This window comes from Chiroxiphia lanceolata, chromosome 3 (genome assembly GCF_009829145.1).
Source record: "Chiroxiphia lanceolata isolate bChiLan1 chromosome 3, bChiLan1.pri, whole genome shotgun sequence".
Lineage (NCBI taxonomy): Eukaryota > Metazoa > Chordata > Aves > Passeriformes > Pipridae > Chiroxiphia > Chiroxiphia lanceolata.
Genome location: NC_045639.1, coordinates 85,854,491 through 85,871,162, shown reverse-complemented (window position 1 = coordinate 85,871,162; position 16,672 = coordinate 85,854,491). Strand labels below are relative to the sequence as shown.

The window sequence follows — 16,672 nt, the reverse complement described above, 5'->3', positions numbered from 1 at the left end:
CCTGTAATAAAGTGTCGGATCATTCCACCACCTCCTTATTAAATGAAATGGATCTTCTCCTTTGTCCTCAATGTCAAATTGATCCGCAGTGGTAACACAGCAACAATAAAACTTCAGTCTTCTGATTCTGCCATTACATCTGTTAGCTCACCATCTTTTTCTTGTACGACAGAGAATGTGATGAAAAACCATGGGACATCAGGAATAGACATCCTGGTACTCAAATATTATTTATTTAAAAAATATCAGGGAATTCTTCCTTCTAATTTTTACACTATTTACACTGGGACTACCCAGGTGTTTATGACACAAGCAGACACACAGGTGCATTATACAGTTTGCAAACTGATGAAGCTCTGTCATACTTGATTTGTAGTCTTTATTTTTCCAGAACCACTGTGCAAGCTGTTCGAAAACACTAAGGAAGAGATTTTTAAATGTGTCTTGTTCAGTCTGCTCTTGCATTTTGCAGCTGACACAAGTCTTGGAACAGATGATGTTTATGATGACAAAGGGTGCCAGTGTGACGTGTCAGTAGAAGATCTCACCCCTGCTCTTAAAACTGTCATCAGAGCAATCAGGTGAGTAAAAAATACTGAGTTAATAAATATTTGAGATTCCTTTGGTTATGATACTAATAAACTGCATGTCAATTCATAAAATGATTGTTAGTTAAACTTATTACATAGCTAATGCTAATATTCTATGCTTCCTTTTTATCAGCATTTTAGTTAAATTAAGATATTTTATAGGTTCTGTTATCAGCTTTTCAATATCTAAAAGTGTTATATGATTTTACACAGAAAAAAAAGAGAGCAGTGGATATAATTTCCATTATATTTCCTGTAATCCAAATACAGTTTGATGCAATTTTACTGAATGTGTATCACCTTGCCTGGAAAAGTTATTTCCTTTAAAAGTGTAGGGCTGTATTTCATTTCCATATTCCTGAAACTGTCATAAGACTTCTACTGCAAATTTCTTCTGGTAAGAGCAGAATAATTACATTCATTCAGTTGTGCGAAGCCTTGCCTACCACTATCTACTGAACTAAATATAACCCAAATAATTTAAAACTGTTAGTCTCCTTATTTTCCAAGAAAGCAGCAAACTACATTGGAACTTATAAAATTATCTGTATTGAAAGTTTAAATTTAGCATTCACACTCTTGAGCATGCCAAGGCTCTACATGTTCCAGAATATTTTGAAGTACAAATTCTGACAGGTAAAATCACCACCATAAAGTGTACAACAACAAGCAAGGAGAGTTCAAGCAGGTTATTCCTGGGTGTGACCCCAGTCACTGCATCACAGCTACATCAGCGTCAAGCACCCTTCTTGCAGGCAGACAGGCAGGCAGGCAGACAGGCAGCAGCCAAAAGGAATTTCTCCAAAAACCTACAAAAAGATTATGTTTTCCTGCAGGGCAACTCTTGCCTGAGTCTTTTCAGCACCACAGCAAAAAAATCCTCAAGGTTTTTATCAGTTAATTTCATACAGTGATAGCCTATGGGTTACTTGTATTTCCTTCCCCTTTTTCCACTGATTAAAATGAAAACAGACACTGAGTAAGGCTGTTTCTAAAACTTTTCTACTAGCACAGAGAACTTGACAGATAAATTGCAGACATCTTTTCCAATCATTTTTCCAACCTTCCTGGAAATGACCTCACAGAACGTGTCAGATACCAGGCCCGTGCCCACAGCCACTGCAACTGGCAACTCAAATGTCACTGATGAGAACCGTCTCTTGCCAGAAATGTTTCAGCAGGTGACAGAAATCCTTCTACACAGTGGACACCCACCTACAAGGCAAGCCTATTCCCTTAAATGGAAAATGCTCAAATTAGGAACAATCAGCATGGTCCGTTGACTTTAGTGCCAAAGATTCTTGTCCACAATGCTGCATTTCAAACAGACTGGTTGACTCTTGGCTCTTGCACCTTGATAATTGTACAGGCAAGCAATAGCACTGATCATCTCACTCTTAATACGATCCAAATTCCTTGAAGCTTGCTTTCTAAGGTGCCACTGAATTGTTCAATGCATCATCTGCATTTTTGCTTGGTTCTCTTGGTCATTATCAGTTCAAATGGAAAGTAACCAAACATGAAGTACATAGCTGGCAAATTTTCTCCCCAGTGCCATTCACAGAATTGTTCTAATAAGAAGAGCAAAGATGCAAGAATTTGATTGTTTCATTCATGCACCACTTAACTAATGAGAATTAATTTTTTAGATTATCTCCAACTGTTCTCTGCATGGTCGGCTTACCAGAGACGCAACTAATTTCACCACTGAGGCTGAGAATAAGAATCTCCACTTGATATCAATTAGCCATAATTCTCTCCCACCTCCTTCCAAATGATAGCATTTCACTAGATTACAAGCAGCACATGCATCTTGCTTCAGAAACATACCTTTTTTTGACATGTGTAAAGCAGTAACAAGCCATGATCTTCAGACTTCTGTTAAATGCTACACTTTAATCTCTCAAAATTAAGAGGCTGATAATTCAGTTCATCAGGTATCTGATACACCTCTTTCTGATCATTCAGAGTATCTGTTACCTGGGATCTATGCAACATCTGAAGAAGGATCTGAGACTCTGTATAGTAACTGTAGAATTTCAAGATGATAACATCTGCCTATATGGAAACTTTGTGCCTCATTTTGAAGCTTGTTTTTAGAAACGGCTTTAAATTGCAAAGGCAGTGGGGGAGGGTGAGGCTGTTTTTCCCTTTATGCTGGTGTACAGAAGCAGGTGAAGACAAGAAGGCACTTGCATAGCTTCATGAAACACTTTGAAAAGACCCCAAATATAAACACAGACAGTTGAATCCATTCTTGATACATCAACTTGAAAAATTGTAATAAGGGAGAATAATTATTTTCGCTGCTTAGAGATGGGTATAAATTGTTTTACAATTACACAAATGGCCCTTTTGTTTTGGGGAGGAAATTAAATTAGCCAAATTAATTCATGCCTGTGGATTTACAGAGGTAGGTCGTCTCTCAGTTTTGGAATCAGATTATTTAAGCTTGGGGTTTTTTCTGTGAAAGGAGCCTAAAATATACTGGTTACTCTCAGGTTGGACAGCCTCAAAATAGCGAAAGACAAAAACTGGTTTATTTATAGTCTTTCATTTTGATAATTTCAAAGCATACTGCTTCAGTTTTGACCCTGTTTACCTACATTTTCTCCAGGACTACTTTATTGTTCAAAACAATTTCTTGATTTTAAATAAACACATGCTCAAACTTTCATTTTGAAATGGTCAAAACAGATGACAGAGAAAATAATCCTTTCTTGACAAAGTTATTACCATTTTGGCCCTTTCCAAAAAAGATAGAACTCTTAACCAGTCCTACTAAGACCCTTAAGGCAGACCTGTCTGGTAACATATTAAGCTGTCAACCTGCTCTCAAAGCCTCCTAAGGTGAGTCCTTTCATCCTCCTGTGGCTGCCTCCTCCATCCCCCTTAATTTAAGATCTCTGTGAGGCAAGATCAACTGAAGGAGTAGGGAAAGTAAGGAAAAGCTGCTCGATGCATTTTAAGTGTTGGGTAAGTAGGGAACAGATGGGTAGTGTGGTGAAAGATGATGTGCTCCACAGCATGCCTTGAGCCAGAGCAGGATCAGTCCTACTCCTCTGCAGCCTCTGGCTGGGATAAGAGCAGTGCACAAAGCAGTTTCTGCTAGCAGGACACTGAGCCTTGTGCCAACGGGTTTTGTAGCACTATTCAACTGTCCCCAGTCTTGTTGTGAACAAAAAGCCACTAATATCCTGCAGAGTTCCAGGAGCTTAACAAAACCCATTGAATTTTCCAACTCTGTTAGTTCAGAATGATGAATGTGTATAAAAGAGACTAAAAGGAAGATGAGGATACCTTGTTTCCATATATTGTGATATCTCTGATCATTTTCCATAGCAAGAGGCACACAATTCTATAATACTCTCCACAATGGAAATTATGGAATTACTTCACTATTTACGGAACATAAAATAAGATTTGAGAAGCATAAATAAATATGCAGTAGAAATAACTGCAATGGTAGGAAGATGAACGTATTGACATAATAGGTTTTTTCTCTCTTTAGTGATTGCAAAGATATGTTTTCATTTGTTGTTAATAAAAAAATAATAAATGTAGCTAAACATAATGAAACTTGAGAGCTCTTGAGCTGATAAGCTGTATAGTTGAATAGTCATACATATTTAATAGACAAAGATGAAAAACATAATTTACCATTTATGTTCAGTCATTGCAATGTTTCTCAAACACCTATAAAATGTATTTTTAGCAGCCACTATGAATTTGTTCAGTGTGATGTTTCAGAATCCCCTTTTTCTTTTAAAACCAAACACAAAATATACAAATGTATATTTTCTGCCAGAGCTCTTCAGAGCCTAGGAAAGACTCTTAGGTATGTCTTTGGCTAGGACAGCACTGTGCTTGGGAAAAAACAATATCTCTGCCTCTAGGGAATGGATTAGCCAGGTCAAGACCTGAGAGAGGAGGCAATTTTTACTCATTCACCCCACGAGTAGTAGAACTGTCTCTCAAGCACGTTTGTCTGTTGGCATATCTATACTGGATCCTGATCTCTTCTGCACATTGCAGCTTTACCAGGACAAAGGATTATTTGGCAAGGTAAGGACAGAGAGACTGAGGAACCACCACAGCTAGATCTCTTTGCACCTGCTTTCCTGATGGAGTAGGTGAGCAAACAACTGTGGTCACCTCATCTGGCTATGGGTAAAACAACCTACCTGTCTTTTAATATTCAAGGCAGTAACTATGTATGATTCTACCTGAATTCCAGTAGAATGAAACTCTGTTTCTTCCTGAGACAGTGACAAGACTGACAAGACACACTTTTAAAACTAATAACATGAGTATGAAAGGGCTGCACAGAGGATTAGGAATGTTCTAACTTGGTGCCTGTCTCAGCAAAGTTCACTAAATGACAAACAGAATAGCTTTTAATAATGGAAGGGTCAACATGAATGGAAACAAAAATGCAGTGAATGCCATAGAAGGTATGCAACCTGCATTTACAGAAAACATTGTAACTTTAGAGCAGTGCTGATCCTGCATTTGAGAACCGAGAAATGAAATGGGAGCTGCTTTTGGCTGCTGGATTCAATAAGACATTTGGTACTGGATCTGTAACTTTCCACAAATTATCAGGGTACAAGATAAGATTAGTGAGACCTGTGGTTTAGGCATTAATTCTAGACAAAGCACTTTTACGTATTGGTCTGCTTCAACACAAGACGTTTTTTCTGCTTTCCTCTGGATGCATCACTGAAACAAGCTACTTTTTTTGGCTAATTCTTACCAGAAAATTGTCGTCCTTGTGATTTGGGTGGGTTTACAAACATGTATTGTCTATCACATTAGATTTGAGTTATAAAACGTCACCGCACTGCATGTCATACAGCGATTTAAACATGCAAACAATGTTTTAAAAAGTCATGCGGACTACGGGGCTTTGTTGTTCGGGGTTGATTCCTACTTTCAGTCGCTGCTGCCAGATCAGTACCAGCAGTTCCGTGCAGTCAGTGGCGACTCGGCTCGGTATATGATGGGTCTTGTTTGCCCCCTGGTGGTACCGCTGGAAATGACAACCCGGGCTCGTTTGCCCTGTCCCTCCTGTCCTAAAGGCTGCTGCTCCAAATAATTTGAGTATGCATAACTTTGTGCTCATTTTCTCCTCTTTGTAGGGGTAGGTTACCCGCCTGTGCCTGCAGAACTGAGCCCTTCGGTTTTTATCCCACAGGAACATACACTCTACGAAGTTATAATAATCTATCGAGATGGCTGTTCAAGCATATAGAATCATAGAATCATAGAATCATAGAATGGCTTGAGTTCGTTGGAAGGGATCTTCGAGATCATCTAGTTCCAACGCCCCTGTCAAGGGCAGGGACACATCCTGCTAGACCAAGTTGCTCAAAGCCCCATCCAGCCTGGCCTTGAACACTTCCAGGGATAGAGCATCCATAGCTTCTCTGGGCAACCTGTTCTAATGCTTCACCATCCCCACAGTAAAGATTACAATTACAGCCAATCACATAGCTATTTCAAGATATAGGAAGCCAATTGAGTTTTAAAAACTGATAGTAAATAACTATGGAAATTCATCCAAATTTAATAACTGCAAAGCAGTTGCTAGGCTCCATCACTGAAAGAATCCAGTGGTTTTTTTACTTAATTAACTTGCAGGGTTTTAAAATGCCAGTCTTTTATAACACTTCAGGGTTTTTTTGCACAGTTTATGTAAAGTTTTGTATATTTGAAGAAAAAGAAGTAAGCAATATGAGTTTGTTCCAAACTCTGCTTAAGTTAATTAAGATGGAATCACATGAGCTAATACCTAAACCAGAAATAGTATAGTTACACCTCACTGATATAGCTGTGATGCTTTCAATTCTGTGTTTGAATACTGAACACTATGAACAAACTGCCTTGATTAGCAAAAAAAAAGTGTTACAAAGCTGCAAAGCAGTAATGAAGACTTTTGTGCACACAGATTAAGGAGCTTCCATAGCTGTTAATAAAAATTAGTCTTCTGTCTCTTCTCTTGTAAAATCACCCAGTTGTGGTAAATTCAGTTTTGTTCAATTATGGCTCTTCTTTTCTAATAGAGTTTCATAGTTTTACTGTATCAAGAGCACGAGGTAAAAAATTGTGGCCACAAAAACATAATAACAACAACAAAATTATGATACCGTCTTGTATGTCAGCTACATCATTTATTCTTTGTAACCTAAATAAAGACCTAGATTCCAGAAGATTGGGTTGTCAGGGTCTTATGAACTGAACATCTTAGCATCATTTGACAGCTAAAAGAAAATAAAATCGGCATCCCAGATTCATCCCAGCTTCAGAGGCCTTCACACTACAAAAGATGCCAAAGGCCATTGGTTTGTTGAACCAGCTGGCAATGCAAAAAGAGGAAAGTGCATCATCTGATATATTTAAAACTGCATGGAGATCAGTCCTGAACTGTCAAGGTGATGAACTACTCCAAAAAGGCCTTTTCCATTCTTAATTTCTATTATCAGAATCATAGTTCAAGCTCTATACAAGTGACAAACAATTTCATTTTTTAACTGAAAGTTACCAGAATGGGAAATAACAGTCTAAGCACTGTGAGAAAAGGCTGACATTATTTGAAAGAATATTTATGTATGATTAAAAATCAGTAGAGGATCACTCTATACTATCAAACTCTACATACCTATTATCATAATGTCTCTCCAAACTACATGAAGTAATGTTTTTTTCTAAATTCCACTCTAAAACATTACTAATCTATTTTTATCAGAGAGTGAGAGCCATGTTTTGGTTTTTATTACAATTTGTTGTCTTACATCTGCCAAATACATATTATAATTAGCACAAAGGGAATATATTAGCATGAACTATTGGCATTTGGAATAGGATACCAATTTACTGTCTCTGCTTTTTTAATTGCAATAGATAGCAAATATCAGCAGTTTGGCTCTAATGGGAATTCATAAGCTCTGTAGCACGGACCAGAATAGCTAACACACCTGATGCCTTGGCTTCTCTCCTAGTTCTTGCATGGAACTCTTCTCTCTTCTCCAGTTCTTATGTAAACCAAGGAAAGCTTCAGGTTTTACCAGCTAACCTGGAAAATAATCTCGCTGTCATTTACTTTCCGAATTTGTCATTTCTATTATTTAAAATTTACAATTTAATATCAAGCTTTTCATTCTAAGAAGAGCTACTCAGTGGACATCACATGCTCACATATCACAAGCCACATAAACTTGTGAAATTCTCACATTAAAAAAAATGCCGTTCATCAATTTTGGATATTTACTGTTATCTGAAACTTAGTATTCTGCAGTAAAATTCATGAAAAAATCATGAATGCAAATTAAACAATAGTTTCAATATATTGCAGTAGAGAACAAATGTAAAAACTTCTGCAAAAATTGATCCTAAGTCAGGCAAATAAATTAAAAACAAATTCTTAGGCCTGAATGTCAGTTTAAAAAATAAAAACTGATGAAGAATGAAATGATTGCGTAAAATTTTTTTTTTTACCAAAGTAGAGAGCTAAAACTTAAAATGAATAAGAGAATACTATTATCTATGTTTGTGTAATCCACTCATTAGAGAAATCCCGCTCTAGTCAGTGGAACTAATAGCCACCTAACATATAAAAACCAAACAGGTATATACTGATATATTAAACATGCTCTGCAGTTGTTAAAATAGTATTACTTGAACTCTCTTAAACAGCAATTCAAAGGGATAGCTACAGCACATTTGTACAAGCACATTTGTACTGGCACATTTTTACTTACAAAAATAATTGTGTAAAAGCTGTATTAAAATACCTTCCATTTTAAAAATAGCTATCAAATTTTTTCAGTGAAATATATCATATTGTTTCACAACTGTTGAAAATTAATCTGTAAAATGCTTTTTACCCACAGAATTATGAAATTTCATGTCGCAAAGAGAAAGTTTAAGGAAACACTTCGCCCATATGATGTCAAAGATGTCATTGAACAGTATTCCGCAGGTCATCTAGACATGTTATGCAGGATTAAGAGTCTTCAGTCACGGTAAGGAAAGAATTAGTCCTACTCTGCATAAGCATCTAATGTCATTCACTGCATACTGTATATTGGCAAAGTTCAACATTTCTGTGTTACACAGCCTCTTTTTCTGTGAACACAGCTGAGCCAGAAATGTAATTGTGGGCAAAACCAAACCAAAAAACTTGTATCTAAACTGTCCTCAGAAAATGGAAGTCTTAACAATAGAAAAGGTAATCCTTTATCTGTAAAGTGCATTTGCAAACAAGGAATTTAGTCAGGAGGCTGCCAAAAGGATGAGGAAAATATATGCCTTTCTCCCACTCGAGGTCTTATCTTTTCACATAAAAGAAATTGGGAACTACTGGTAATGTAGTATTTATGTAGGTTTTGTGCTATAGATTCCTGGCAATAGTAATTAAGAAAAAAAACCCCACAACATTGTATTATATTTACCATTATCAGTATCAGGGCTGAGATTCCTGCTTCAAACTCACAATTCCTCCAGGACTGGAGGCTGTTGTTTGGATGGGAAAGCTGGGGGTGGCATTGGTATGTCTGTTCCTCCACAACATCAGGCTGCTGGAGAGGCCACCTCTTCCCTCCCCCTTTCAGCAAGTCTAGCCTTGGCTCTCCCAGATGATGGCTAAGTTCTGGCCCCTGGTTAGTGCCAACAAAAAAGAAAAGCGGTCTCAAATGCCCAAAATTCATTCCTTTTGGTTTTTTTTCCTTTAATTAATAAAATTATGTTTGTCTTCTTTTTCAAGTGCTTTTTTGAAGTACTGTGATTTTCATTTTTAATGTATGGATATAGCAAACACTTCCATATCATCACTGGTTTCAGAAATTGCAGCAGCTTTTGATTTCTCTTACAGCGTTGACCAAATTCTTGGGAAAGGACAAATCACAGCAGATAAAAGAACCAGAGAAAAGAATCCTGCAGAGAATGAGACAACTGATGATCTCAGTATGTTAGGGCGGGTAGTCAAAGTGGAGAAACAGGTAGAGTGATTATCTATGTTGCTTGGTCTTTCTTTATTGCTCATGCCTATTCTGTACTTCATTGCCAGTTTCAAAAGCTGAACAGGTAAAATATTTGTTCTTAATATCTGTTTTATTTATATGTTGAAGTAAAGTTTATATGGATCATATTACCTTAACCTTTTTTTCCCTTTTATAACCTTGCTTGTGAAAAATGTACACGGCTTTTGACGTTCTTTTTCAAGGGTCAATAGCATACACCAAGACCTCTTCATTTTTCTCTTCAGCAGTCACATGTTCCAAACATTTTAAATTAGTATTTGCTACTAATGTCAACCTTTTCCTCTCTTTCTATAGGTACAATCCATTGAGTCAAAATTGGACTGTCTATTAGATATTTATCAACAAGTTTTGCGAAAAGGATCTGCATCTGCGCTCACTTTGGCTTCATTTCAAATGCCAGCTTTTGAATGTGAGCAGACTTCTGATTATCAGAGTCCATCAGACAGCAAAGATTTATCTAATTCTGCACAAATTAGTGGATGTGTATCCAGATCAGCTAGTGCCAATCTGCCTCGTGGCCTACAGCTTATACTGACACCAAATGAATTTAGCACTCAGGCTTACTATGCTTTCAGTCCAGCTATGCATAGTCAAGCAACACAAGTGCCAAATGATGGACCTGCAACAGTTAATAATACATCAAACCAAATAAACCAGGCAACCAAGCCAGCAACTCCGACAACATTACAAATACCACCTTTCTCATCAATGAAGCATATCAATAAGCCTGAGCCTGTTCATATTATTCCTGTAACCACACAGGAAAATATTTCCAATGTCACCGCTTGCCTTGTTGCATCAAAGGATAGTGGACAAGTTGCACAGCCCAGTGCAACAAAGGATCTCACGTGGAGAAAAAGTCTGGATACAGAGGGGGAATCTTTGCTCTCAGTTAAACCTGTGGTGCAAATGGACTTAGGAAAATCTTTATCTGTACAAAATCTTATACAGTCTACAGAAGAACTGAATATACAGATTGCTGGCAGTGACTCCAGTGGTTCCAGAGGTAGCCAAGATGTATACTCCAAATGGAGGGAGTCAAAATTATTTATAACTGATGAAGAGTTGGAGACAGAGGCAGGAACAGAGACTACTGAAGCCATCTCACGCCCGTTAGTGGAAACAACTCTCTCTGCTGACTCTCTAAGGACTGGAATATCAAGGTCATCTCAAAGCATCTGCAAGCCAGGGGATGGTACAGAAGCACTCAATCTGCTCCATGTCAAACTTAAATAACAGCTTGCTGGCTTTCTTCATTGGCTGGTTCATTCCTCTAGTCATACATATCATAGCATGAACTGTTTTGAAAGCCTTTTTAATAAGATAAAATCACAAAAATCAGGATGAATCTGCAAAGCAGTTGAATGAGCCCATATTTCCTAGCTGCATGAAAATGCATGTTTAAGTGATGGCTAGCATCCAAATTTACACCTACAGTATGGCAGCCTTTGATGAAGTACGGTAGGTTTAAATAATGAGTTGCCTACAAAGCTAATGCTGCAGGATGTATCAAAAAGAAAAAAAAAATCAAAAATTTGAGCATTTAGACATAGTGCCGTTGCTACAGGGCAGAAGTAAAAATTGTAAGGTTTAAAGCACTTTGCTTCTGAACTAATTAAATATATATATATATAATGTCCTGATTTAGATGATAGTTTATGTTTACAACAAAAAAATTATCTACAGCTGCTAGCAAGGTACCAAGGAAACCAGTAATATGGCTAGAAATGCAGGGTTAGAAATGGCTGCCAGTTGCAAGATACACATATTTGCTCATCATTAATCAGTTATTTTTAGCTCTGAAAAACAATAGGTTAACATTCATCCAATTTTTGGTGATTTAGTGCTGTGGCAGAAGCACCTGACACACCACTATCACGTTGTTCTTCATAAAAAGAACACTATTTTGCTACAGAAAGTTTGTATTTTAAGGATTGGGGCTGGCCTCAGAAGGGGATAATGCGGGTGGCTACACTGAGAATTCAGGGGAATCGCTCCTCCCAGTCTCACTGAGAAGCTGTCTTGTGAATCCAAACCATTTTGGCAGCAATAGGTGAGGGAAGGAAGCAGGTGCTGCCTTCATGTTGGAAGCAATATTTCCTTCTGTGGAAATTTTGGCAATTTTCCTTGCAGTCCCAATCTGATACGATGACAGCACTTCATAAGGCTGAGAAAGGAGGGAAAACAAGGAACTGAAGTACAAAGTAAAACTAAAGAGGACATAACAGAGGAGAGAGAAAGACAACACAATCAATGTGGAAATAAATAATAACACAGATTTAGATAGGCAGGAAGGGAAATTATCCCATAAAACAAGAAAGCTAAGAGGGAAAAAGTTACTTTTTTTTTCCCCACAGATAATGAGTGCTATTTCAAAAAAAAAAAGCCACATAGGCAATCAGAAATTAAAATAGAAGTAGATAAGATCACCTTAACTGAAAAAAAAAAAATTAAGGCAAGAGTTTGTTGCTTTTTTAATAAAAGGTGAAGAGGAGAGTGAGGGAAAGTGGTAACACTCTTAGATCTTAACACTGTGTCCCAACGGCAGTCATTTTTTTGTGAACTTTCCAAGACAGGGCTTTCAGACTCCTTCCTCCGAATACCCAAGTTTTCAGATTCAAAGCCTACATCAAACTGAGCATTCCTGCCTGATACATCCTCTTTTTTTTCTTACCCTAACCTACACTTCACTTCTGCTGAGATGCAGGAGCACTGTTAGTGCCTCTCTGCACATCCCCAACAATGCTTTCCTACTGGGAGAACCGTTGCGCAGCCTAAACAGCCTGCTGTCTTTTCCAGCCGAATGAAGTTTCTGTGTGTTGCCTCCTCTCAGATTTACACCCCACCTGCACCACAGGCTTGTAGACAACCCAGTTTGGGCTCAGCTTCCCTCTAGCACCAGGAATACCGAATGTATGGGGGTGCCAGTGCCAGCTCACTCAGGGCAGTGTGTTCTCAAGGCCCAGATCCACTGGGAATTTACTATGTACATCAAAAACATCACTCCAGTCTTAACCATGGCTAAATGCTGTAGATTGTATTGTGAAGGACCTAATCTGTTTACTATGAATCCATTGTAACTTCTGCTTCCATATTTCCTTTCAAGAAGTATTCCTGGATGTTACATGACAATTTTATTATGTGAAAGTACATGCAAACTGTAGAGTGTATATATTGTGTCATTATATGGGGTCCACGGACGGTACACTGTGTTCCATGGCTTACACCGGAGCAAACTTCAGTTGTTAAATCCTGAAAGACACCTTGAAGCACAATTTCCTCACTGCTGATTTGCCATATAATTTACCACGTTCAGCCTTTCCTGTTTTCTTTACTTGCAATCTGATCATACTAAAGTCTGATTACAACAGTAATTTTGTGAGGATAAATACATTTTTTTTCACATCTCAATTCACTTAACTATTAACTTATTTGAATGTCTGCAGTTTATCTGGACAGATCTGTAAGTTTAAACTATCAAAAATTTAAAAACTTACAATTTTTTTTAGTTTTCTTTTCCTTTTTCTTAACTCTTTATGGTGCCTTTCTTGCCTTTCACATGAAGCCTCCTGCTGAGCTAAGCATAAATATGCAGTTAGGGTTCAGTTAAGGAGAAAGAGATCGGGCACATGGCAATTGTGTATCTGTAACGAAACTCCCTTCCCCTCCTTGAGGAGATTGAAAAATCAAGGCATCATGAATTGAACACCACTTTTCCACCTTCATCTATGTAAGCAGATGATTGCACCACATTGCATCAATGGGATAACTGAGCATTGCCCCTGCCTGTACCAATTCCACACAGAAACAGGGCCTTGGGTTTTGCTGATAATTTATCTCACAGAAACTTGGTATTTTTGCCTTAAATGACATGCCTGAGTCCTTCTAATTTTAAGTTAATTTATTTAAAACAATTTTGTGCACAAAAGAATAAGTTCTATAAATGATGTATGAAAATGTTAATATCTTTACAAAGTACTAATAAATCTTTTTGACTAATAAATCTAGAAGATCATATCTTTTCAAATTATGGTTTAAAATCCTAATTTGTTTTCTTTTATGCTCATCATTATTATTTTTGCAGCTGCAAGTCTTATCATATAGGGTTTTTTAACATAATATTGATAGGAAATAGAAAGAGTAGTGAATATATGAAATTTTAAAGAGGAAGAATTGTTTGTTTGGATTTTTATAAGTTTTACTTATATTTCCTCATGAGGAGTTTCCTGTTTCTATGCTCTCTCTTTGAAAGACAGTGTTATGACTGACAATCATTCATTAGTTTCACAAAAGAAGGGCCTGTCTGGCTTTTCAAGTCTTGTTCTGAGCTGCTTAATAAAATCCAGCTCATGACAGCTAATAAGAAGTGTTCATGAGTCGGGACAAAAGACAATTTTTTTTCTGATTTACAGTCCACTTGAGGATTGTTGGACGAGAGAATTCAAACTTAAGTAAAAGCTTCAGGAATTAAGCATTATCCAAATAACTGTTTTCTGATCAGCATGTTCTTCTACCTGAATGGAGAACTGAATAGTTTTGATGACTATTATTTGTTTAAGAATTTGTATTTGCTCCTGGCTTATATTATCTATACTTTTTATTTAAATATGAATATGATGTTTTAGCCTAGGGTTCGAGATTGCAAAGATCATACACTTTTATTCACAGTGCCCACAGTTGTTCCATGTTTTTGAGATAATCCTATTAGAGTGACTGCTCTCATTATAGGATGGTGATGAATAATTCACCTGCTTTTGTGATAAGTCAAATCATGCTGAATGGCTGATGTATAGTAGACCATCTGATGTACTGTAGTATTTCTGGATTGGGAACTGCAATCCTTACTCAAGCAAAAATTCTATGGAATTCATTCATTTTATGAAATTCAAGAATTTTTCTTGAAATGGGAACTCAGATTCAAATCCTGATTTTGTTGGGCATCTGTTTAAAGTGAAAATGGTAATATTCCAGTTATTTCCTGAGGAAACTAATACTTAGCTGAATTTACCCATGTCACATTGACTATATAAAAAATAACGCACAAAGTACTGATGTAAAAAGGGAAGAAGTGAAGGGACAATTTTAAAAAGCACAGAGAATAATCAGAAAATTGGAGCAAGCAGGAAAATATAACAGCAAAGGAATGAAAAAAGGGTTTAAACACCTGAGGCTAAATTCATCCTTGGATGGCTTCACTGACTTCAATGCATTCACTGCCCAACTGAGTGAAGCTCTGCCTCCGTTGGGATAACAGGCTCAGTTCCACTGACCTTAAAGGAACTGAACCCACATACACCAGAAATGAACTTGCCTCTCTGGGCCAACTTTTATCCTGACTCATATGTCATGCAATCCTTTTGGATTCACTAGGTTTGAATGAAATACAGGTCAGAAAAGAATTTGTCCCAGATATTTCTGCTTCACATTTTTTTCCAAGTGTGTTAATTGACTTAATTCAAATGGATTACAACATTACACAATGTCCTGTCACTGTGTAAAAAGGTTAATTAGGTTTTGAAATAAGACTTGTCCCCTGCAATGTCAGTGGAATCATGCAATATTTTCCTGTCCGTTCATCTGGATGCAAATGTGGCCATTCATTCAGTTGTGGCCATACATAGGACAATTCCAGACATACCCAATATCATCTGCTATTGGAAGAATTTTTGACTTCTTTGAAAGCCAAAAGACAGTTTTGTAGCAGGCTTAGAAAGCACGATGGCTGCTTCCACTGACACTGCAACAACATTAGCCAGTACATTACAATGTTAATTGTAAATTCTTGACAAAGTTGAATCCATATTGTTGTTAATAAAAATGATTTGAAAAGTACCATGTTTACTCATTTTATTCCTTACATAAAAGATTGCTTGGTGTGACCACATATCAAGCAAGAAAAAAAAAATTAAACCTGGTCATTGTTTTCCTTTTGAAGTTTTGTAATTTTTTATTAAATAAACACCACAAAGGAAGTTCATTAGAATAAAATGCACAGGAACCAGTCTGACATGTTCAGTTTCTGATAACTGTTTATAGCAAAGTTTACTTAATGTTGCAGCACCTCTATGAAAATGAGTGTGGAAGTTATTATTGCCTTCCCTGTTAGATAAATGGCAATTGATTCAGGATTAGCAATCAGGGGCCTGTGCAGGGAGCAGGATTCCTCATGGAAGGCACTTCAGTTTAACCTGAGGCCTAGGTGAAGCCCTTTCTTCTCCATTCAACCACGAAAGTTGCTCTAGAATGTTACTGCACCAAATCTAAAACAATCGTTCATGACACACCTTCTTTCCCCAGTGTGCTCTTCCCACAGCCCTGCTGAAGACAACCTTCATTAATTGAGTATAAAATACTAAATATAGAGGGTCCATGCTGTAGTGAAGTTACTGCCTCTATGGAAGCTTCAAAATCAGAGCCGGACATCTCCAAGTACAGGTGATCTCCTGCCTCTCTGGTGAATGGAACCTTAGATACTGAAATTTAAAGATGAAGTTGCCAGAAAGGCAGATTTCCGTGTCAGCCATTTGTACCCACAGGTTATGTGAACACTAAGCTCTCCTTAGGAATAAACACAGATCAGGAAAAAAGGCAAAGGTATGCATGCTCTTGTGTTAAATGAGGCAGCCTTGCTAAATGCGTGCACAGAGGTAGTAGGGAAGGGTCAGAAGACTGCAGGAAGAAGTCTTTCCTGTTGGGTTACTCAGGTTACATTGCCATGCCAGGCACAGGTAGTGATGTGCATCCTTAAAGACAAATAGCTAAATGTTCCTGTTCAGCTCCTAAAAAACAACTCATCAGACATTGGAATAGGCTGCCCAGGGAGGTGGTGGAGTCACCGTCCCTGCAGATGTTTAAGGAAAGACCGGACATAGCACTTAGTGTCATAGTCTAGTTAACATGGTGGTGTTCGGTCACAGGTTGGACTCGACGATCACAGACGACTTTTCCAACTTGATTGATCCCGAGCTTCTGTGACTCCTCGAAAAAAATTGAGGGACGGCCATAGGCCCGCCCACCCGCGCGGAGCCAGCCAATCACAGC

At 37.6% G+C, this 16,672-nt stretch overlaps 1 protein-coding gene across 3 annotated transcripts in view; it reads left to right on the top strand.

Moving 5' to 3' along the window:
* Nucleotides 1-15,463, top strand: part of KCNQ5 (potassium voltage-gated channel subfamily Q member 5) — a 284,924-nt gene extending 269,461 nt beyond the window's left edge. For all 3 annotated transcript variants that reach the window (XM_032682901.1, XM_032682900.1, XM_032682902.1), the window contains 4 exons: nt 473-581; nt 8,483-8,614; nt 9,463-9,589; nt 9,926-15,463. In XM_032682901.1, the coding sequence (XP_032538792.1) occupies nt 473-581; nt 8,483-8,614; nt 9,463-9,589; nt 9,926-10,867 (1,310 nt within the window). In that variant the 3' untranslated portion in view covers nt 10,868-15,463. The remainder of the gene's footprint in view (nt 1-472; nt 582-8,482; nt 8,615-9,462; nt 9,590-9,925) is intronic.
* Nucleotides 15,464-16,672: the final 1,209 nt, after the last annotated feature.